Raw genomic sequence first — 22272 nt, 5'->3', positions numbered from 1 at the left:
TATGTCTGTGTGATGTAGCAGCGAGCACGCCGCTCCGTGAAAAATAGCGCACCACACCCTACGCAGACCCTGCATTATATACCAAGAACCCAAAGCACGTGACCCGTGTGCCCGCATCCACCGTCCCTCACTCCTGCTCCTCCGACCTAATTCAGGGTTAAAAAGCTGTCAAATAGCATCCACATGCAATTTTCGGTTGAAGAAATTCATTGTTGTTGTTTGCAAGGTATCATCATAATTAGTCGGAAAACGGACAACGGAAGACGGCGATAACGGCCTACAAGACTACAAAAGAAAAACAACGGGCGGCAACCAAGCAGCAGCGACCGCTGCTGCTTGGTTGCCGCTTCTCTAACAAAACCCACCTGCGCCAGCTGCCTGCGTTGTCTGAATCGCTGAACTCCTCGCTTAGACTGCGACGCTATATATACTAATTTTTTGCACATATATATATAAACCTCCGTGGTTAGGGCTGGGGCGGCCCCGCCCCAGCCCAATCCGGGTAACCCCATCTCCTCTGCCACCCAAAAGCGAGATGAAAAACGTGACCGGATATACAACAAGGTTCCAAAAAAAGAAAACCAGCCCTCTTTCTTTTCCAACCTCGTTCTATTGTCTTCCCACATCTGGATATCTTTCTCGAAAAAAACGACAACAATGAAAAGATAATGCAACAAATGAAAGCAAAAACATATACAAAACGACCCAACCAAAACGCTGGATCGGCATTTTGTGATCAAAACGGGGAGAGGGCGGCAGCGCGGCAGCGACAGCGGAATTATATAAGACAATAGGTTTTTTAGCTGGGCAGTGGTGTGTGGAGGTGGGCATGATGGTTGGTGCAGCAGCGGTAGCAGCAGCGGTAGCGGCAGACTTCAGCGTAGTCATGTGAATTTCACAGCAGGGTTACTAGTCTTTTTCAGATGTGTGCGGTAGTGCTGCAGACAATTGTCGTGTCGACTGAAACGTTGGCCGCATCCGGGAAAGTGGCATCTGTGATTTTTTTCGCCGGTGTGGATACGGTTATGCCTGGCCAAATGTCCTGAAGTTGTGAAGCCCTTGTCACAGGTTTGACAGCGGTGTTTGCGTCTTTTCTCGATCGGTACATGTGCTCCCCCTGGGTCCAAGCCAAGGCGTCTTCTATTATTGTCGGTATTAGTGGTGGTGGGTGTGGTGGGGAGGTGTACTGGAGACATTGGCGAGCGTGCCGCCGATGTCGCTGCTGTCAGTGCGAGGGAAAATGAGGAGGAAGAAGACGACGTAGCTGCGGGCGAAGAATCTGCCGAGGAAGGGGAAGAAAGCATGGCGAACGGCTTCCAGCCTTGGGCCATCGCTTCCGCATAGTGCTGTTGTTCGGCGACGGGCTCCGTGACAATAACGGCGGCGGCAGGCGGAGCGGGCGGCTGCGGAGAGGGAGCTGGGGCAGGAGTAGCGGCGGAGGTGGTGTACAACGGCTCGAATGCACCACGGTCGAGCGCCTTCTTGATGTAGACCTCTATGTACTGGGTTGACTGGTGAATATCGGGCAGCGGGGGAAGAAGGACGGGACGTTTTTCGGCCACGCCCTCCTGTGTAACGTCAGGTATGACGATGCTTTGATGTTGGGATGGGGGTACAACTGCGGGTGCAGTTGTCGTAGCCATATGCACAGTGTCCATATTCGGCGCGCGAGGTGTTCAAGTTTTTTGTATAGTGTATGATTATGTCTTGAAATTTTGAAAGCCGCCAGAAAAGCAAATACTGGCTACGTGTGGTAGTTGGTGGATCCGTGATCTTGTGTAGTGATGATATATTCTATGGGCTGGTGCCTTTTTATTTGAATTGCAGCTGATTTTGGATTTTATAATTTTTGGGGGTTTTAAAATGGAAAGCCACCTCTATTTTTGTACTTGGCACACTTGGCACACTTGGCACACTTATAATTTAGTAGAGGGTAAATAATACTGAGCTCTTAACGTATTGATAAAAAGAGTTCCAGGCCGAGCTACGTATATATCTCTGGTGAACTTCTTTTTTCTTTCTTTGTCAAAGGTCCGTACCGTATTCTCTGTTGTACCTTAGGGAGATGCGTCGATGTATTTTACAGAGATTGCATGTTCTTTCTCTCTATATATATGTGTGTGTGTGTCTGTGTGTATGTGTATGTGTATGTGTATATGTATATATATATATATATATATCTTTTAGGTTGTGAGTCTCACTACCTCTTTCATCTGCCTATCCCTATTATTGTACGAGTGCTTGTGTGGATTGTCTGGCTACTACGCAGATATATAACCAGAACACATGTATATATGTGTGCATATACTTTATGTATTTTTATAATATATATAACTTTATATATATCATGTATATATATAGATATGGAGTAGATATGCGCCACACATATTGTCAGCACATGGGACGCAGAAAGAGACCTAACGCAGGGCCCCTAGATAAAGAAGTTACCTTTTTACCCTTTATACAAAGAGATGCAGGAAAGCTCTGTTTTTTTATTTTCTTTCCTAAAAAGATGCACGACGACGCAGAGTCCAGGCAAGCCAAAAACAACCAACAACTAGAAAATATTAGAATTGGGAAATGATAAAATAACGTAAAGTACCCATCAGTTTCAGCTCTACACAATGCAAAACTGAGGGGTGTGAGGGGAGAAATTCGGGGCCGGAAGAGAAAGAGGGAGATACAGGAGCGAATTAGGGAAAGTAAGAGAGAGATAGAAAGGTGGTAGGAACAAATAATCAAAAAAAATTATGTTGATGAGGGTGAGAGGGAAATTTAAAATAGAAAAAGATGAAAAGAATTATGATTTGTTTACTATTATTCTGGTTTTTCCTATGTATGTTAGGAAACACGAGCTATGCACCGATGTGTGTGGTTGTCGTAGCGTAGTTGTTGTAGTGCGGTTTTCGTAGTGCAGTTGTTGCAGCGCATTTAGCGGTGATGAATAGATGAAACCAGAAGTTTTTTGTTGGGCTACAAGGCCAGCTGGAAGCCTACGGGCAGCGGTGAGTACATGCAGATGGTTCATTGTTAATCATGACGATGGTTTTGCTTATATGGTACCACGAATAATATTGGAGTCTATTTCCTAACCGCTCCCCCGGAAGGATCCCCCTTTGGAGATGGGGGACCTCATAACGGACATCTGAAACAAAAAGCCAGATTAGTTTCCGCGGTCGCGTACGGCGCTGCAGAGACAGGGCCAAGACGGAGACCCTGGCCCTCGGGATAGTAGTAACTTTCTTGGCGATAAGTAGGCAGGCAGGCAGCAAAAAATTCGAATAAAGAGGTGGATCGTGCACCGCGCATTTCGGTTCTGGAAGGAATGGTTCACAGCGTTTGTCGGAATACGCGGGTGAGACCGGGTAAGGTTTTTATTTTGTTTTTTCGAGGAATGGCTCGAGGAATGCCTCGAGAAATAAAAAGAAACGGAGACAAGAGACGTGCAGTAGCGTGCATGATCATACATATTTGTTCGTACGTGCACTTATGGGAGGCAAGCGTATAGATGGATGGAGGGAGATGGATGGAGGGAGAAAGAGCGAGAGGAGAAAAAATACGGGAACGAAGGAATTACGGAGACGGTTCCTGCAGGCAGCCCGTCGTTTGCTTCCTTGGCTACCCACCCCACGTTACACAGGTTTCGCGGCTTGTGTTTTCACTGCACCACACCACTTTTTTCAAGCCCGTCGATAAGTTCATTATACGAACCAAGGCTGACGGTATGAATTGGTATAGGAGTGTGTTAAACCCTCTGTCCTTCCATTTTGCATTTGAGAAACAACTTGCTAGTTGATATTTTGGAAGAACGCTGCGTAATTTCAGTAGACAGCAGTGGTTGCATGATAGAATAACTAGAAGCGTGTAATTTGTGTAGCGTATATAGGTGTATGACTCGATGTGAATATCACTGGGTGAGGCGGAACGGAAAAAAGTAAGAAATATGCTCGAAAGACATATAATATAAAAAGGCAGAGTGCAGGAGAAAGCGGAACAGTGCGTACAGCTGCGGTGATATTGTCCGCGGGAATTCAACAAATGAAGATGACGGGGAAAGAAATGATGCCCGAGACTAGTAGCAGTGGAAATGCGAGTGTGCCATCCATACGTGATAGAATGGAGGAATTGATTCGCCGTAAACAGCGCGAGATTACTGCTGAGCTTGAGAAGATTGATACGGTGAAGTTCAGGGCGGATTCGTGGAAGCGTGGTGAAGATGGAGGCGGAGGTACTTCATGTGTTCTGCAGAATGGTACTACTTTTGAGAAGGCTGGTGTGAACATTTCAGTGGTTTATGGGGCTTTGTCGCCTGCGGCGATCACAGCCATGAGGGTGGAACACAAGAAGCTTCAGATATCGACCAAGGGAGATAATGGGGAAGAGCCTACAGGGGTCAACTTTTTTGCTTGTGGGTTGTCAATGGTGGTTCATCCTCATAATCCTCATGCCCCAACGGTGCATCTCAATTATCGGTATTTCGAGACTTGGAATGCCGATGGAACTCCTCAGACGTGGTGGTTTGGTGGTGGCTCAGATTTGACACCTAGCTATTTGTATGAGGAAGATGCCAAGTTATTCCATAGTACACATAAGGCTGCTCTTGACAAGCACGATGTGGCGTTTTACCCCAAGTTCAAAAAATGGTGTGATGAATACTTCTATATAAAGCATCGGGAAGAGGCGAGAGGGATTGGAGGCATATTCTTTGATGATTTGGATGATCGGGACCCTGAGGATCTTCTTGGGTTGTGTGAGGACTGTTTAGATGCCTGCATGCCTGCCTATATTCCTATTATCAATCGCCGGAAAGACATGGAGTTTACTGATGAAGAACGTGAGTGGCAGCAGATCAGACGTGGTCGCTACGTCGAATTTAACTTGGTGCTAGACAGAGGTACGCAGTTCGGGCTTCGTACTCCTGGTTCCAGGATCGAGTCCATCTTAATGTCATTGCCCGTCACGGCAAAATGGTTGTATGATCATCACCCCGAGCCAGGTTCTAGAGAGGCAGAACTGCTTGAAGTTGTAAAGAACCCTAGGGATTGGCTCTAAACGCCGCCGTAGTCAAAGCTAAGATCAAAAGTCCCTCTCTATTTCCACTATAGTGCATATAATATATATTATACGTATCTAATCTGTATATATAGAACAGAAAATGATACCATTTACGAGAGAAAAAACTAGGTTTTATCTCATGTAAGTCCAAACTTATCGACTTACCTTATATTGGATAAAATCTTGATAGTTCACTTTAGTTTTCCCTCCACTTGTTCCCACAGGTTACACATTTGTAAAAAGTGGTCATGGGTTCATCTGCGGAACGAATCTGCAGCTGAAAGAAGTATGCTTTCTCACCACCACATGTTTCGTGATTCGGACATTGGATAGCTGTTTGGTCCACATTATCCCATGCACCTTCACCTCCCAGTGCATCATCAACCTGTTTACGTGGTAGAGTCTGTCTATCGTAAATTTCAATTCCTTCTATAGGAAATTCGTACGGGCATGACGGACAACTCATCTTGTAGAGACCGGAATCTGATTTGCTCACAAGGAGCATGTTTTTACAGTATGGACAAAATGATAACATGTCTTGCTAATATGGACTATCTGTGGAGCTCCGGATTTTGGGAGGCCCGTTAAAGTGCAATTTATGTGTATTATTAACACTAAGTAATCATCGATTCTGAATGATGATGATAGGTCAAACAAAGTAAGTGAAATTTTTCAAGCAGACAAAAAAATAAAGCTTGAGGAGGTCTTCATTTTCTGTAACAATTGCTCTTCCAAATACAATTTGATACTAACCAACCCAGATTCAGATCCAAATACTGCATACAATTGACTGAATTTATTTGTTCGATTACCAATGGAAGATGAAACCACTGATATTGTTGACCACTGTGATATACTTTTAAGTTGCGTAGATTCACATGACGCGCTTGCTGATTCCAGTAGTGCATTGGTGAGCAAGCCTTTTCACCTCTGCAAAAGAGATGCAGTAGCTCGTAGGCCAGGGTCCGGTAGGCAGGGCCAAGTATCACATAGAAGAATCAATAAGACGGGGAAGTTGGGTATTATTTTGAAAAGTGAATCTAATTTTGGAGAAGAAGTTAAGAAAAAATCGACCAATGGCCCTAAAGTAAAAGAGCAGATCAGTTCACCTCAAAAGACGATCAAGCCCTCTAAACAATGGAACTTAGCCAATGATGAAGATATTACAAGTGATATGTGGCCTGATGAAAGTACAAATTGGGCTCCGTCTTCGGAGTTGGGATCTCCTCGTCGCAAATCAGTGCTTTCGCGGTCTAGCGTAACCACTCCGATGAGGCCAACGCATCCGATTCTTAATTTAGATGAGGAAGATGGCTATGAGAAAGAGCAGAAAGATAAATTGCAAATGAATCCCAAGAACACACCGTTGAGCTCTCCCCGGCGCCAATTAACATTCTCTTCCCCAAGTAAAACACCTAAGGGGAAACTGAAAGCTCAAGATCCTACGATATTTCAACTCCCCAGAAATATCAAGTTAAACCCAAACTTTGTTCCAACTCCCATTCCAAAGGGCTACAGGTTACCTGAAGATAGAAACCTAACATATTTCTTTGATGGGTTTGAAGGTTACATCGATCAAAAGAAGCCCATTAGGGCGCATAAAAAATCTAGAAATTCAATGTCCACTGCTCCATCTGTTTCCAAGGACGAATTCTCTATGCTTAGTACAGTTCTTAATTCCTTCATGAACAAGTCGCCTCGTGAGGCGCTAACTCGTCTTCAACAAGCTCTTTTCCCGCAATACTGGTTTGAGCTGCTGCAGGGCTTCACATTGTTGTTCTATGGCATAGGCTCTAAACGGAGATTCCTAGAAACGTTTGTATTCGATTACCTCTCGCCGAAACTTGCCCTGCAGTATTATGAACAAGAAGAAGCAGAGACGACTCAAACCTCAGATGAAGAAATTGAAGGCCTTCCTTGCGTAGTCATAAATGGGTTCAATCCTTCCTGTAACTATAGGGACTGTTTCCAGAGCATCGCCTCTGTTATGCTTTCTGAAGAACTAAGCATATCGGAAACTAAATACTGGAACAACCATGTTCATTTACAAATTCAGAAAATGATAGAGTTCTGGGCCAATGAATCCCCAGAAATTCGTTTGATTGTTCTTGTTCACAATCTAGATGGTGCAATGCTTCGTAAAGATGCCTTCCAAGTCATGTTGAGTTCCCTTGCTAAAATCAGACAAATAGCCATCGTTGCATCGATTGATAACATCAATGCTCCACTGCTGTGGGATAACCTTCGCTCCCAAATGTACAACTTCATATTCCACGATATTACCAACTACGAAAACTACTCACTAGAAGCCAATTTTAAGAGTTATATCAAGCTCCACAAATCAGAACTCCAAGCTAGTGGTGTGGATGCCGCAAAATATGTCCTCGAGTCCTTAACAATCAATTCTAAAAGGCTGTTTAAACTCCTTCTGCAAACTGTCATCCAATCCATGGAATCAACGAAACGTATCAAGATTACAGACTCTAGGCGTGCAGGCATCGCCTTTGGCGTCCTATTTAACACCTTCTATCAGCAATGTACATTTCAATTCATCGCTTCAAATGAAATGTCGCTCAGGTCGATGCTTAGTGAGTTCATAGAACATAAAATGGCTCACATGTCAAAAGACAAAGCCGGCCAAGAAACAATATATGTCAGCTACTCGTTTGGGGAGATGAAGAAACTACTCCTAGAGGGCCTATCCGATGTATAATTGTATCTATATTTATAATGAATGAACTCTCTGCTAACAGCGCCCCGTACGTTATGCTGGATGGTGATGAGGACGTTAGTCCTTTTCAGTAATTTGGAAACAACGCCCCCAAAAAAAAGATAACAGGTCAGCTAACCAACTCTTCATAGGATTTGGATGGGATAGCAGATTATAATAGCTAATTGCTTATAGATTTTACTCAGGTATTAAGTGTATCCAGATTCCTATTTGTCATTAAATTGTCTAAAAAGATATCTTGGTAGGCTTATAGGTTACAGTTTGTCAGGAAAACACTAGCAATACAGTTTTGTTACAATGAGTAAAAGTTCTAGCGAACATGCCACTAGAACTGATAATTCGTCAGGGTTGGTGGTGGGGCCTCGTGTATTAGAAAAGTTAACAGCAGGTAGTATATTATTAGTTGGAGTACACAGGGTTGAGATAATAGAGTATCTTGCTGAGGGTGGATTTGCGCATATTTACAAGGTGTCATTTATTGAATATACAAATGAATTGGATAGGCACCATTCTGTTCTACAAAGGGGGGATATTGCATGTTTGAAGAGGGTTCAAGTGAATGATGAGAACGGCTTAAATGAGTTGAGGAATGAGGTTGAGGTTATGAAGAAACTTAAAGGCTGTGGTAACGTGGTGCAGTATTATGATTCCAATGCGTCCCGTCATACAGATGGTACGCCTGGGTTTGAAGTTTTGTTATTAATGGAATTATGTTCGAATGGATCGTTGTTGGACTATATGAATCAAAGGTTGGCAACGAAGTTATCTGAACGAGAGGTGCTAAAAATCATGTACGATATTACTAAGGGTATTTCGCATATGCATTTTTTGCGTACGCCGTTAATTCATAGGGACATTAAAATTGAAAATGTGCTTGTGGATTCAGCGAACAACTTTAAACTTTGTGATTTTGGTTCCACTTCCACGTGTCTTCCGGCAGTCAGCACTCACCAGGAAATTGCGATGCTAACAAACAACATTTATGTTCATACCACACCACAGTATAGATCACCTGAAATGATTGATCTATATCGCTGTTTGGCCATTAATGAGAAGTCTGATATATGGGCTTTGGGTATCTTCCTCTACAAGCTTCTATTCTATACCACTCCATTTGAATTAACTGGTCAATTCGCCATCTTGCATTCGAAATATGATATTCCTCAAAACAACTTTTCGTCAAAACTAATTAATTTGATCATAGTTATGTTGGCGGAAAATCCCTATATTCGTCCTAACATTTATCAGATCCTTTATCATATTTGTTCTATAATGGAATGTGATGTTCCTATAGAAGACCACTATGGACAAGGTCCATATGACTTTAACAAGTATGCTCGGTACCAGGAACGGCTACAAAGGTTGCAATACGAAATTTTGGTTAATCAACAAAATGCATACAGAGGTGGCAGTTATATTGATAAGTTGAATAACCAGTTTGTTGAGAACTTTGAGGTTGCACCTAGACAACCGATAAGTATGGCTCAGGGCCCTTTGCCTTCTATCCATGGACATGTTAATACTGCGCCTACAGTGTCATCCGCCCCGGTACTGCAACAGTTTCCGTTGAACCAGGGAACATCAGAGACAAACTCTTCCGATATTTTAAAGGGAAGAATTGATGAATATAAGGACTCTAACCAAAGATCATGGCCGATTTCAGGAGACGGGACACCCTTCATGGGTTCTGCAAAGGCAGGCAACTTAGAACACCCTATGGTGCATATGCAGGTGGCAAAGCAGGAAGTTCCCACACAGCATACAGATCATTCAGATCTCTCTGAGTCTTTGTGCACGCCTTCCGATATCTCAACGCCGGCTACAGGTACTGGTGCACCATTTCCTATGGAACCAAGCAACAACGTACCAAAGACTACGAAGCAATATAAAAGCAACAATCCGTTCCCTAAAATGGCTAAGCAAGAGTTTGTTCCTGAAATGTTCCAAAACGAAAAGGATGAATCGTTTATTCGGAAGGACCCATCCTCTGTTAGTATTTCTCAGCGGGCGGATTCTTTAAAGTCTATCGCACCAATTGCAGTCCCCAATTTACCTGCTGTTGCTACACAGCAGAACCAGCAGAAACTGTCTCATGCAACCCAACCACGACAACTATCATCTGAACCACAACATATTCAACGGTCAGCATACCCAATATATTATAATGGCCAATCCGCAGTTTTGCCATATCCGTATTATGGTGAAAATTCTTTACAACCCTCTCAAATTATACTCGGGCAGCAGCAGCAGCAACAGAATGAGCAACCTTCACAGAAATTACAACAAACTCAGCAGCAAATAAAGCCAATAAACACTCAAAACTCACAAAATATACAGTCTCAAAATCAGCACACTATTACTCCACTGTCTCGTATTACAACAGAGGTTATAAAAGATAAAGAATTAGTACCATTTGAGTCCCCAGAAAAACCCAAAGACCACCAATTGGATCTTACATACAACCAAGTGAACCTGTCACATAACAGTCAGGATTCAAGCCCTAGAGAGCATGATGATGGTAGTTTAGCATCTGATGAACCTGCCAGTAGCGTGTTAACGAGCGAAAGTATCATCATTGAATTGTCTCAGAAGGACGATCCAACATCCAATGGGAGCAATGAAATCGCAAGGTCGGTTAAAAAAAATGATGTTAACATTCAAAGTAAACATATCTATCCAAAAAAAGATGAACAAATCTCAACACGGCCGGTGAGACGTTCTTTAGAGCTAGACTTTCAGGAAATTGACTTGTCTGCCTCTCCATCACCGGGACCAATTTCCAAAGTGACTTCCAAACTCCCTCCCTCCAACCCGACCAGCAGCTCTGTGGGTATGAATTCCAACTGTTCTACAGGAGTTCGCAAGTCGTTTCAAAGACCAAAGAAGTCTTTAGATATGGACAGTGTGAAGAAGGATTCAAAGGACGAGTCCTCGTCTGCACCATCAAAAAGACGATCGCTATTCGGTGTGTTTAAAACGTAATGCAAGATATATTTACGGTTTTCAAAGCATTAAATGATAGTGTATATCTAAATTTAGTTAGCCTTCTAGCATTTCGTCGTCAACTTAATGTAGTCTGTAGGTGCTATCAAACTCTTGTCGCGCTTATCGCACAAAACGAAAGAGCTCTAAATGCATTGAACATTAAATCCCCGATGTTAACATAGCAGTTTCTTGGAATCGGATACTACATCAGAACAGTATTAAGATATCTGGGAGATTTCTACAAAGGTCATCGAGGAGAAATGGTTACTACCGAAAAGATATATGAGCCATATAAGAAGGCTAGGGGCACTATGGTTTACGCCCCGACAAATGCACAGAAGTCTAAAGGTGGATTTATCGAGAGGGTGTCGAATTCGATAGAAAATCTTTACTGGATGTATTATATTCATTTACCTTACTATTTGATGACGAATTTTGATTCGTTCTGTCTACATACTATGTTTCTGATTATTTTTACTTTGTCGCTATTTGGGTTAGGCAAGTGGATTAGTAGCATATATTGGTTTTGGGCCATAAAGTGGGATATATCCTCGCCGTTTTATACCAACACATAGTAAGCAGCTAATACTGAACGTCTAAAAGAAAAATACAATTTACCATAATCAACTGAACTTATTAAGAAAAATGATGGTGGTCTATAAAATGCACAGTCATAACGCTATAACAAACAACAACAACAACAAAGATTGAAGAGAATTCCCTGCGACCTTATGTCATGTTTATAATAACAGCTGGGGTGATCCACGTGGCCTTTTATTCTACGAGATATGAGTGGTAATCATACTCTTGTTAACCCTCTTAACACGATTATAAAGAGTCACATCATGTTTAAAAATAAAGTCCCACAGAACGCCGACCCATGAGTTATGTCTGGGCAGACTATTATAATATTCCGGACACATCCGGTTTAAGTCCCATAACTTAGACCACGCTATAAATGGGAAATCATGGTGTTCATTATGTAAACCAACGTTCCACGTAAACATATTTAAAATTCCATAGTAAGAATAGGTCTCCAATGCATAATCTTTTGTGAAAGTCACATCTGGCCGTTCCACGGCTTTTTCATCGATTACACTGGTAGTTTGAAGATCGCCTTTTACATCAGTGAGCGCCACTTTCCCGCCTGTTATAGCTTCCTCTAAGCTAAATACATAGTGCTCCGCAATGAAGTGGCCCGAACAAGGGTGCAAAGACCCAGCCAAGAAAGACGACATAATGAAGTAAAAAAAAGAGTACCATCCAAAATTGGAGATCCAAATAGTGTTGAAAAGAAGCTGGTAAGCAACGTTTAAAAGATGGATCTGAGTGAATGGGATCGATGTTACAAACATAGGTCTCAGAGCGTAGAAGAGAATCTGGAACGTTGCAAAAAAAGCCTTACCCAGTATATTGGAAAGGAATACAGCTTCAAGTTTGGTAGGAATATCGGTATCATACACCTCATCACCCAAAAACTTATGGTGCAATTGGTGGTACGGGCCAAAAGATGCAGCAAATGGAATGCCAATTGGAGTATTGGTAAAGATCGCAAAAAACCGGTTGTGAATACAACGCTTGAAGCCTAAATTATGGGACAATTCATGGATCGCCAAGAAAATGCTCTGGTTACACGTCGCTCCAATAATGTACGACCATAATACAAACTTTAGCGTCAGAGGATGCGTTTCACACAGCATATACGACGACCACAATTGCAGCAAAACAACTCCTATCACAATATACTTGGTCCTAGGCTCATGGCCCATCAACTTCTTCACCTCAGGATGATCTCTCAAAATTGCATGTCTTCTGATAGCATGTGGTTCTTTTTGCGAAGTCCAATAAAAATTGTGCAAAACATTGATATCATCATAGGCACTTGGAGGATCGACGTCCTTCAGTTCAACCACAAGGTTCTTATGATTTATAGACATTTCAATATACCTACCGTAAACCGGGCAGATCTAGGTATATCGACTAAGAGTAATGGTCTATATCGCTACTCAAGTGTACTCTCTCTTACTGTCCATGTTATATCTTGACACCGCACATGTCATAGAACAATGCCGGACCGATTTCGCAAATTTTATACGATAAAGCCTATTTTCATCAAATCAGGTCAGCTCCACGAACAATACACACAAACTATTGCTATAAAACCAAGTTTCAAGCAGATCTGTAGCTGAAGTCCTATCTGCTCGAGCGTTTACCTTCTATCCATCCTTCGTCAGGTCTCGGTCTTTCAATGATTCTTCTCGTTGTGTTGGTATAGATTTTGTTGGTCCCAGCTAGCTCGTTAATCTTCCGCAACTGCAGAAAGAGAGCATGTTGATTTCAGGACGGAAGACGTTACGATATTTATGTAACATCAGTGAACCACGTAAAAAATATCAGGGTAACGTTACGTTGAAAATGATCTATGGGATGCTGGATCAAATGAGATTTCCAAATGAAATTCTAAAATGAGGAGAAATGGATACGGGCATAATCATACGTTTGAAATAACCAAAAGGATCAACCGGGTTTCCTTCATTATATGTACATCTGGAGATTGTAAGACGATGCTCAGACAAGCATTGAAGCAGTTATACAATAGGAAAAATATGTCGTCGGTTGTGGAATTCACGGTGAACAATACAGCGAGGAGGATCACGCTGAACCGGTCTAAGAAGCTAAATGCGTTGGATTATGAGATGTGTGCGGTGATTTTCCCTGCTGTTCAGGAGTATGCCAAGAGTGATGTCAACAATGTGATCATAATTGATTCTTCAAGTAGTCCCAGAGCGTTTTGTGCTGGGGGGGACGTTGCGGCACTTTCTAAGGAGCTGTTGAAGGGAAATTCTTCTGTTGCGAATACGTACTTCCAGGCTGAATACTCTTTGAACTGGCTTTTAGCTACGATGGAGAAGCCCGTTGTTGCCATAATGGATGGGATCACCATGGGTGGAGGAGTTGGGTTGTGTATTCATGTGCCATTCCGCGTTGCTACTGAAAACACTCTCTGGGCAATGCCTGAATCTGCAATTGGGCTTTTCGCAGATGTTGGAACCACGTTTGGGTTGCCAAGAGTGGTCACGCTTGGTGGTTCCGAGTGTCAACTTGGATACTTTGTGTGTATTACGGGGGACATCTTGAGTGGTGCTGATGCATACGTCGCAGGCCTGGCCTCGCATTATGTTGATAGTGCGCATGTTGCGGATCTTCAAACAAGACTGGGTGAGTTGCAGCCAAATAAAGACGCCGATCTTATGTTTGAGATTACAAATAAGGCAATTGGGGAATTTTCCACACCTTTACCAAAGGATTATAAATTTAAATATTCAGCAGCTCAGCTGGACGTCATTGAAAAGGTTTTCCGTCTCGATACCCCGTTGAAGGATGTATTCAAATCGTTGGAAGAGATTTCTGCATCACCATCATGGTCCAAAGAGGCACAAGAGTTTGCCAAAGAAACTAGAGACAAGCTCTCCCTAAAGTCGATAGTTTCAATGGAGGTTACCAGAGAACAGTTCCGCAGAAACTTTTTCAACGATATTCAAACTGCCATGAAGCAAGACTTAATCACTGCTACAAATATGTGCAACTTTCAGGAATTGACCGAATTTGCGAAAGCGACATCACACAAATTACTTGAAAGAAAGAAAACCCCTTACAACTGGGAAGTTAAAGATATTTCAATGGGGGCTCTGTCACGTATACTATCCCCAAATCCTGAGAATCCCGTATCATTACTTGATATTGGGAGTGTTACCTTTAAGAAGTACATGCATCATGAGAAGTTCATATTGCCAAATGAAGACAAAGTTCAAGCCTATATAGTTGGTTCAGATCAATCTGGAAGATCTATGGCTGTAACCAAACCAGAAGCTATTAGATACTTCACTGAATTTAACCCTTCGACTAAGGGTAAAGTCGGTGTAGAATATATTGTCGGTTTCATCATTGACAGAAAATGTGAGACTGATCGTGATGGTTTTCTAAAATGGAAATATTAGACTTAGTAATTATAAATCCGAATACTAAATTCAAGGACTGCATATACGTATGCAGTATTTAAATGCCTATGTTTAGAAGTTTTTACTCTGTATTTAGTTGACTTTTCGTATAAAATAGATTTTAGTTTCTGCAGGAAAATATGAAATCTCAGTGATGGTTCAGTGGCGATATTAGACTTCTGAAGATACACCCACGAAGTACCAATTGGAGCAGCGATTTAATTAGATCAAAGGCGACTTTATTCAACAATGGCAGACGTATTAAAGAATGCTTCCATTCCAAATACCATGTACAAAGATGACTGTGGATACTGCTTTGAAACCATGTTGAACCCTTTGGTAAGTGCAGATGAAAAGGAGCCAAAACACCAGTTGAACACTTGCCTGTTATGTTTTCAAAGCTTCTGCTGTGATCACATAGATTTGCATCAAAATGTGGTTCGCAGCACCTTAGGTATCTCCCATGACATTTACTTAAACATGTATAAAGTTGAAAGATCAAGACCATCCGAAGGTGCGCAGGAGAAGAAGTTAAAGTTAGAAGTACATGATCGAACGGAAGATGAGTTGTACGAAACCATCTGGGCCCTTATTCAAGTTAAGGAAGGTAAGCACAGTGAAATATGCAACAGCGCTCAAAATGGAGGAGGAGATCCTGCTGTTGTTAACAAGGTAGAACAAATCATTAGGGCACAGTCCTCTGGATTTCAGGACATGGCTACCAGCTGGCAATTAGAGATCAATCCTTGCAAACATATAAACGACTTTGTTGAACCTGAGAATATAACATTGACTGGGGATACTTGTGGTCAGTGTAGTCTGGATAGTAATCTGTGGTTGTGTTTACATTGCGGTCATCTTGGGTGTGGTAGAGAACAATTTGGAATAGATGGTAATTCGCACGCATTGTTGCATTATCAAAGTTCGGATAACAGCCATCCTTTGGCTGTAAAACTTGGGTCGTTGTCCAGTGAATCTAGTGATGTTTACTGTTATGCATGTAATGATGAAGTAAGGTTTGAGGAGCAGTCACGTTTGTCAAATCTGTTGACTAAATATGGCATTTCTTTAGACCATCGGGTAGCTAAAGAAAAGACTTTGGTTGAATTACAAGTAGAACAAAACTCTAATTGGGATTTTCAAATGGTCAATGCGGATGGTAACCGTTTAAAACATTTGAACTCATCTAAAGAATACGGTTGTGGGTTAATAAATTTGGGTAATTCTTGCTATATGAACTCGATACTTCAAGTGTTATTCAATGGCGGTGTCATAGGCTGGACATTGGAATCACTGAAAGAGTTCCCATTAGATGTTGTTTATCCTTCTACAAATTTGAAATGTCAACTGATTAAATTGCGCAATGCATTTAAGTTGAATCCCGAGAGTTATCAGCATGGAATTAAACCCTCCAGTCTTAAAAAATGTGTCGGAGAAGGTCATGAAGAATTTAGTTCACCCAGACAACAAGATGCAATGGAATTTCTGACATATTTCATTGATAAACTGGATAAAAAAATCTTTGGAGTGGGCAACAAAAACCCGAACGATGTTATTAGGTTTATCGTCGAAGATAAATTGGAGTGTTCAAAATGTGGGTTCTGTAAGTATACCTCCCAAATTGCTGAAACTCTCCAGGGTTCCATTATTAAAAGATGAGCAAACTCAAGATTTGTTGGAGCGTCTTGATGACTACCTTCAACGGTGAATCGTTAGACATTCAGTGTTCGAAATGTAAGGAAAATACAATTATTCTTAAAAGCTCAAAGCTCAAATCTGCACCTTCTACATTAATCCTTAACCCAACTAGAATTGAGTGGTCCAATTGGGCTCCCGTAAAGACTAACAGCACGTTAATTGTTCCTGGTATCCGAGACGAAGTTCTGTTGAGCTTGGAAAAATATAAAGCACCTGAGAGAGAGTTTTCCGAAGAATATTCCTCTGAAGATGAAGAAGCGGCTGGAGTCTTTCAAGCAGATGAGGAGAAGGTTGCTTCAATCGTGGGAATGGGATTTTCTAGAAATGCGGCTTTACGGGCTTTGTACGCTACAGGCAATAACAATGTAGAGGCTTCGTTGAATTGGATTTTTGAACATATGGAGGATCCTGAACTAAACTCGCAGCCAATTTTTTCTACTGCCAAAAGGTCGAGAAAGTTCAGCGTAGATTCTGAAGCATTGGCGAATATGGTTACCATGGGCTTGGACGAAAATTTATGTCGCAAGGGTTTAGTTTTAAATAACGGTGACGTTTCACGTAGTGTCGAATGGGTTTTCAATAACCTGGATGATGATGGTAAGATTGAGGATGAATTAAATGAAGAAGCAAAGGGAAATGTTTCTTCTGCTCTTAAGAATGTTGGTTTCGTTGACAATTTCCCTGAATATCGTCTCACAGCTGTTATCTGTCACAAAGGTAACTCAATCAATAGCGGCCACTACGTTGCTTTTATCAAGAAGGAAATCGATGGGGGTTCCAAATGGGTTCTCTACAATGACGAGAAACTTGTGATGGCAGACAGTATTGAAAATCTAGTAGAGATTGAAAAAAATGGCTATATATACCTGTTTAACCGCGCCTGAGGAATAAATCTTGTCATCCATGCTCTGACAGCTTACAAAACATCTTCTACTCCATATACCCCCCCAACCTCACCCCCCATCATATAAATCTCAGAACATGCATTTTCCTTTTGCCTGATTTATATATCTGCTTTCCATAAATATAGTAGCAAAATATCTTCTACAACATACGTATTATATATGTAGAGAAACGATCTGCCTTCTTGCATTAGCCATTGTCTAACATAAGATTTCCAGTTGCTACTAAGCCCAATTTTATGCAGAACAGAATAAAATAGTCAAACACCTATACCCTTTGCATTTCATAGATTCCCGATAGGTTATAGTTTTAGTCATGAGGTGCTTAGGGATACTCAACGTATTTTATATTTCGGCTACATCGGCCAATCGACTTAAAACAATGGTGCATATTGGTTGAATTTACCATGAATCATTAAGATGGCCAAATATAAGAAAATATGGATTAATTACTTATAGTAATGCTCCCAGTGTACTCAGTAAGTGGGTTCGGTACGAAAGTCTACTCATTAGATGCCATTTGCTTTAACTCGAGAAAAAGAAAAATTTCAGTAACTAGCATTTTCTAAAAACCAACATCATCATACTGTCCAGTTATACAGTGAAGTAAGAATAGTAAGAATCCCATTTGATAGAATTCCTTGTTCGATATGGACCCAGATACTCCAGAAAGCACATATGAAAATTCAGATAAGGCGCAAGTTCAGGTGCCAGAATCTTCGCCCATAGAATCAAAACAAGACTCTTCGCCATTGAAAGCGTACACTCCTCCAGCGAAACGCGACAAACCATTTGTTGCCCTATTGCACGACAAATTTACGTATAAGCCAAATATAAGCAATGGTCACGTTGAGGTGTCGGGAAATGTAACTGGTACTTCCACAGGTGTTGATACACACTTAAATGAAATTCGCCAGCATTATCCAGACTTTTCGGATACATTGATTAGAGCGGTCTTCAAGTCAAACTCTTTCAGCATCCCACTAACAATTGATAGATTAAATGAGCTAAGAGAGAAGAAGATGGCGAAATCTTGGGCAATGCCATCTAAGAAGATAGGTTCTAGCACTTCAAGGTTACCGTCTCTAAAGCGGCCCAGTAGTTCTGGTTCTATGACAGGAGGATTTGATGCGATGTCCTCGGCAAGTGCTATGAAGCAGCATGTAATTGTTGCATCGCCTGAAAGGTCATCGAAGATAACCCTTGAAAAGCAGAAGAAATCTATCTTTGATCGTTATTCTCATGTGATGCATCGTGGGAAATTAGATCCTAATGAACCTTTGCAAATCAAGACTATTCCATGGCAAGCTGATGCAGCTGCAGTTAAAAAACGCAAATTAGTGAGAGCGGATAACATTGTAACGAACCCCAAAAAGGTGAAAAAGGATAAAATCTCGTTGAGTGATGAAGATGAGGATGAAATAAGTGCTGATGAGGGAAGTGCTGATGAATTCAGTGGCGATGATTACGAAGAACGAACCCCAGAAGTCAACATCGATGACCAAATCTTGATTTTCTTGAATGAGGCTGATTCTAGTGATATTGCAGATTTAGCAGATACTTCGATTGAGAAGGCCCAAATTGTGGTGACCAAGAGGCCGTTTAAGTCCCTGAATAGCTTTAGTATGATGGACTTTGCAAAAAATGATAAAGCCGCGCAGGTAGATAACAAGAAAACAACTAGAAGACGTGGACCTATGAAAAAAGATGGGGCTAAGATGTTGGAAAAAATCACACAGTCTATGAAAGGTTATAATGCTATTGAGTCGTTGATCAAGAAGTGCTCCTCTTATGGGGTTTTGATAGCGAACCAAATAAGACGATGGGGGGTAAAAGTAGAGGAGAACGGCAGTGGTGAGTTGACGTTTGTGGATTTGAAAATATCTGGTGAGAAAAGTTCCAATTCAGATGGTGAAAATGGCTATGATAAACTTTCCATTCAAGGTAGGAGGGAGCCAACTGAAGTTTCAAGTGGTAAGAGCAAGCGTAAGAGACAACAAGAGGATGGCATTAGCATAGGGTCCATAAAAGAGCGGCAGCAGGAGGAACAGGAGGAGGATGAGGATGAGGAGGAAGAGGAGGAATATGAGGATGATGAAGAGTTTGAGGATGTTTATGAGGATAGTGGGGATGAAGAGTTTGTTGCGATCCAACGTAAAAATAACAGTGGGCGTAACCGAGGTAGACCAGAAAAAAAGGATGTAAGCTTTTTCAGAAGGAAGCCAAAACTATTAGGTTCAGATGTTATACTTAAGGATTACCAACAAACGGGTATCAATTGGTTGAATTTGTTGTATCAGAACAATTTGTCATGCATCTTGGCTGATGAGATGGGTCTTGGTAAGACATGCCAAGTGATTTCCTTCCTCGCCTATTTGAAGGAACTAAATGAGCGCGGTCCCCATTTGATTGTAGTTCCATCTTCTACCCTTGAGAATTGGCTACGCGAGTTTAACAAGTTTTGTCCGCAGATGAAAATCGAACCTTACTATGGCTCCCAGCAAGAACGGGCAGAGTTGCGTGAGATTTTGGAGGAAAACGACGGTCAGTACGATGTCATTGTTACCACATACAATCTAGCATCCGGAAACAAGGCGGACGTCTCTTTTCTCAAGAATCGGAACTTCAATGTGGTAGTCTACGACGAAGGGCATATGCTCAAGAACTCTACGTCAGAGCGATTCACCAAGCTTATGAAGATACGTGCCAACTTCCGTTTGTTGCTAACGGGCACGCCACTTCAGAATAATCTTCGTGAGTTAATGTCCCTGCTGGAATTCATAATGCCATCTCTGTTTGTATCCAAGAAAGAAGAACTTGCCGCGGTGTTCAAGCAGCGTGCCAAAACGTCCGACTCCAACAAGGATTACAACCCACTATTGGCGCAGGAGGCCATTGACCGTGCCAAAACCATGATGAAGCCTTTCATACTGCGCAGACGCAAAGACCAGGTTCTCAAGCACCTGCCTGCAAAAATCAACCGCATTAACTACTGCGACATGAATGCCGTCCAAAAGTTCATCTACAACAAGGAAATCCGCCTTGTGATGGAGCATAAGCGCATGCTGAAGGAAGGATTGCTTCCCGCGGACGCCAAGGAGCGTGCCGTGGTCACCCACTCCACGTCCAAGAACCTCATCATGGCGCTGCGCAAGGCATCGCTCCACCCGCTGCTCTTCCGCCACATCTACAACGACAAAATGATTCACGACATGAGCGACCGAATTCTCGACGAGCCCGAATACGCAGAAACTGGCAACAGAGAGTACATCCGAGAAGACATGAGCTACATGAGCGACTTCGAACTGCACAAGCTGTGTTGCAAGTTCCCCAACACCCTCGCCGACTACCAACTGAAAAACAATGAATGGATGTCCTCTGGCAAAGTCGAAACGCTTTCCGTCCTACTCCGTGACATAATCGACCGCAAACGGGAAAAAGTCCTGGTATTTTCACTCTTTACACAGGTCCTAGATATCCTCGAATTAGTCCTCTCCACTCTAAACATCAAATTCCTACGCCTCGACGGCTCCACCCAGGTCAACGACAGACAGGCCATCATAGACAAATTCCACGAAGACCCCGACATCTCAGTGTTCATCCTATCCACAAAAGCCGGCGGCTTTGGAATTAACCTGGTCTGCGCCAATAACGTCATAATTTTCGACCAGAGCTTCAACCCGCACGACGACAGCCAAGCCGCCGACAGGGCACACAGGGTCGGCCAGACAAAGGACGTCGTGATCACCACCCTGATAGCCCGCAATTCCATCGAGGAAAAAATCCTGCAGCTGGCAAAGAACAAGCTTGCACTGGACACCTCCATAAGCGCCGAAGACTCCAAGAACAAGGACGATGATCTGGAGACCAGGGTCTCCGATCTGCTTGAGGATATCATATACGACGAGCACACTAAGTAGCGGGGCAGCGCTCCCCCGTCCAGGCACCCCGTAACCCGGACAACATCGGAGCGCTGCGCGCGCTGTCCTGCGTGCACGCCGCGCCGCCCACCGCACCGGCCGATATCGACCGCCGTACACGTCCGTGTAACCGCCCAGCGGCCAGCGCGCGCTGGCCGCTGGGCTGCCCCCCCGCCTCGGTCCCCCAACCGGTGTCACGCCAGCCCGTGCCGCATGACATCCACATTACGGCTGCCCCCGCCGCCACTCCGCTCCCGGCCAGTCGGCGCGCAGCGCCCGCCGAGAACAACCACAACGGGAAACCCACACCCATCCCCATAATTAAAAGCTGGGCGCGACACTGCAACATCGCTATCATTCGGCCCAGACAGAACTCAGAATCAGATCCAGAATGACTTTCCCGCGCACCACCAGCCCGCAAGAATTCAGGGCCGAACCGCCCCACGAAAACAACCCGCTGCACACTACACACCATCCTAACCTACACAGTCTGCGCCCGCAGAAGCCAGGCGCGTGGGCGTGGGATGGGGTGGGGTGGCAGTCCACCACACCCCCATCCCCCATACTGTAAGTAAAAGGATAAGCTGCGGGAACACCTCTCCCGCAGCCTCCTGCTCTCATATAGAAACCGATCCCCGTTTTTTCCGCAGCAGACAGAAAAGAAGGGAAGGAAAAAAGATAAAAAATCGAACCGATTTTCTGTTTTTCTGCAAGATTTTTAGCAAGAGGCACCCACCGCACATACATATACATACATATACATACATACTACACACACGCAAGGATAGCAGTATAGAGACGAAAAGACCAGATTTCTTTCTTTATTCTCTTATCTACCCTGTTGTTGACCGGGGGTTTTTGATACATTTGTAATTTTTGTTGTTATTATTGTTATTATTATCGTCATTGTTTACTAGTTTTTCTGTTTTGTTGGCTTATTTTTTTGTTTTGTCTGTCTGTTAGAAAAGGGAGAGAAGAGAAAA

The 22272-nt window shown here is 42.8% G+C and overlaps 10 protein-coding genes and 1 further gene across 10 annotated transcripts; 7 read left to right on the top strand and 4 right to left on the bottom strand.

The window, feature by feature from the left end:
* Positions 1-206: 206 nt before the first annotated feature.
* Positions 207-626, bottom strand: Ecym_2655 (uncharacterized protein; the record flags this gene model as incomplete). Its single annotated transcript, XM_003645135.1, has 1 exon — positions 207-626. One exon carries the CDS (start codon positions 624-626, stop codon positions 207-209), a length of 420 nt encoding a protein of 139 aa, XP_003645183.1.
* Positions 627-884: 258 nt separating this feature from the next.
* Ecym_2654 (C2H2-type zinc finger protein) lies at positions 885-1658 on the bottom strand (the record flags this gene model as incomplete). The annotated part of the gene is made up of 1 exon (XM_003645134.1): positions 885-1658. One exon carries the CDS (start codon positions 1656-1658, stop codon positions 885-887), a length of 774 nt encoding a protein of 257 aa, XP_003645182.1.
* A 2380-nt stretch (positions 1659-4038) lies between these two features.
* Positions 4039-5052, top strand: HEM13 (coproporphyrinogen oxidase; the record flags this gene model as incomplete). The annotated part of the gene is made up of 1 exon (XM_003645133.1): positions 4039-5052. One exon carries the CDS (start codon positions 4039-4041, stop codon positions 5050-5052), a length of 1014 nt encoding a protein of 337 aa, XP_003645181.1.
* Positions 5053-5251: 199 nt separating this feature from the next.
* RPC11 (DNA-directed RNA polymerase III core subunit RPC11) lies at positions 5252-5590 on the bottom strand (the record flags this gene model as incomplete). Its single annotated transcript, XM_003645132.1, has 1 exon — positions 5252-5590. The coding sequence occupies one exon, from the start codon at positions 5588-5590 to the stop codon at positions 5252-5254; it is 339 nt and encodes a 112-aa protein (XP_003645180.1).
* A 279-nt stretch (positions 5591-5869) lies between these two features.
* ORC2 (origin recognition complex subunit 2) lies at positions 5870-7768 on the top strand (the record flags this gene model as incomplete). The annotated part of the gene is made up of 1 exon (XM_003645131.1): positions 5870-7768. The coding sequence occupies one exon, from the start codon at positions 5870-5872 to the stop codon at positions 7766-7768; it is 1899 nt and encodes a 632-aa protein (XP_003645179.1).
* Positions 7769-8083: 315 nt separating this feature from the next.
* AKL1 (serine/threonine protein kinase AKL1) lies at positions 8084-10768 on the top strand (the record flags this gene model as incomplete). The annotated part of the gene is made up of 1 exon (XM_003645130.1): positions 8084-10768. The coding sequence occupies one exon, from the start codon at positions 8084-8086 to the stop codon at positions 10766-10768; it is 2685 nt and encodes an 894-aa protein (XP_003645178.1).
* Positions 10769-11031: 263 nt separating this feature from the next.
* Positions 11032-11346, top strand: TSC3 (Tsc3p; the record flags this gene model as incomplete). Its single annotated transcript, XM_003645129.1, has 1 exon — positions 11032-11346. The coding sequence occupies one exon, from the start codon at positions 11032-11034 to the stop codon at positions 11344-11346; it is 315 nt and encodes a 104-aa protein (XP_003645177.1).
* Positions 11347-11550: 204 nt separating this feature from the next.
* Ecym_2648 (sphingolipid delta(4)-desaturase family protein) lies at positions 11551-12708 on the bottom strand (the record flags this gene model as incomplete). Its single annotated transcript, XM_003645128.1, has 1 exon — positions 11551-12708. The coding sequence occupies one exon, from the start codon at positions 12706-12708 to the stop codon at positions 11551-11553; it is 1158 nt and encodes a 385-aa protein (XP_003645176.1).
* Positions 12709-13236: 528 nt separating this feature from the next.
* EHD3 (mitochondrial 37S ribosomal protein mS47) lies at positions 13237-14769 on the top strand (the record flags this gene model as incomplete). Its single annotated transcript, XM_003645127.1, has 1 exon — positions 13237-14769. One exon carries the CDS (start codon positions 13237-13239, stop codon positions 14767-14769), a length of 1533 nt encoding a protein of 510 aa, XP_003645175.1.
* A 249-nt stretch (positions 14770-15018) lies between these two features.
* Ecym_2646 lies at positions 15019-17351 on the top strand (the record flags this gene model as incomplete).
* Positions 17352-18019: 668 nt separating this feature from the next.
* Positions 18020-21289, top strand: FUN30 (DNA-dependent ATPase FUN30; the record flags this gene model as incomplete). Its single annotated transcript, XM_003645126.1, has 1 exon — positions 18020-21289. One exon carries the CDS (start codon positions 18020-18022, stop codon positions 21287-21289), a length of 3270 nt encoding a protein of 1089 aa, XP_003645174.1.
* Positions 21290-22272: the final 983 nt, after the last annotated feature.

Source organism: Eremothecium cymbalariae, chromosome 2 (genome assembly GCF_000235365.1).
Source record: "Eremothecium cymbalariae DBVPG#7215 chromosome 2, complete sequence".
NCBI classification, from domain to species: domain Eukaryota; kingdom Fungi; phylum Ascomycota; class Saccharomycetes; order Saccharomycetales; family Saccharomycetaceae; genus Eremothecium; species Eremothecium cymbalariae.
The sequence above is the reverse complement of the archived record's forward strand: the minus strand, read 5'-3'. Positions and strand labels throughout refer to the sequence as shown.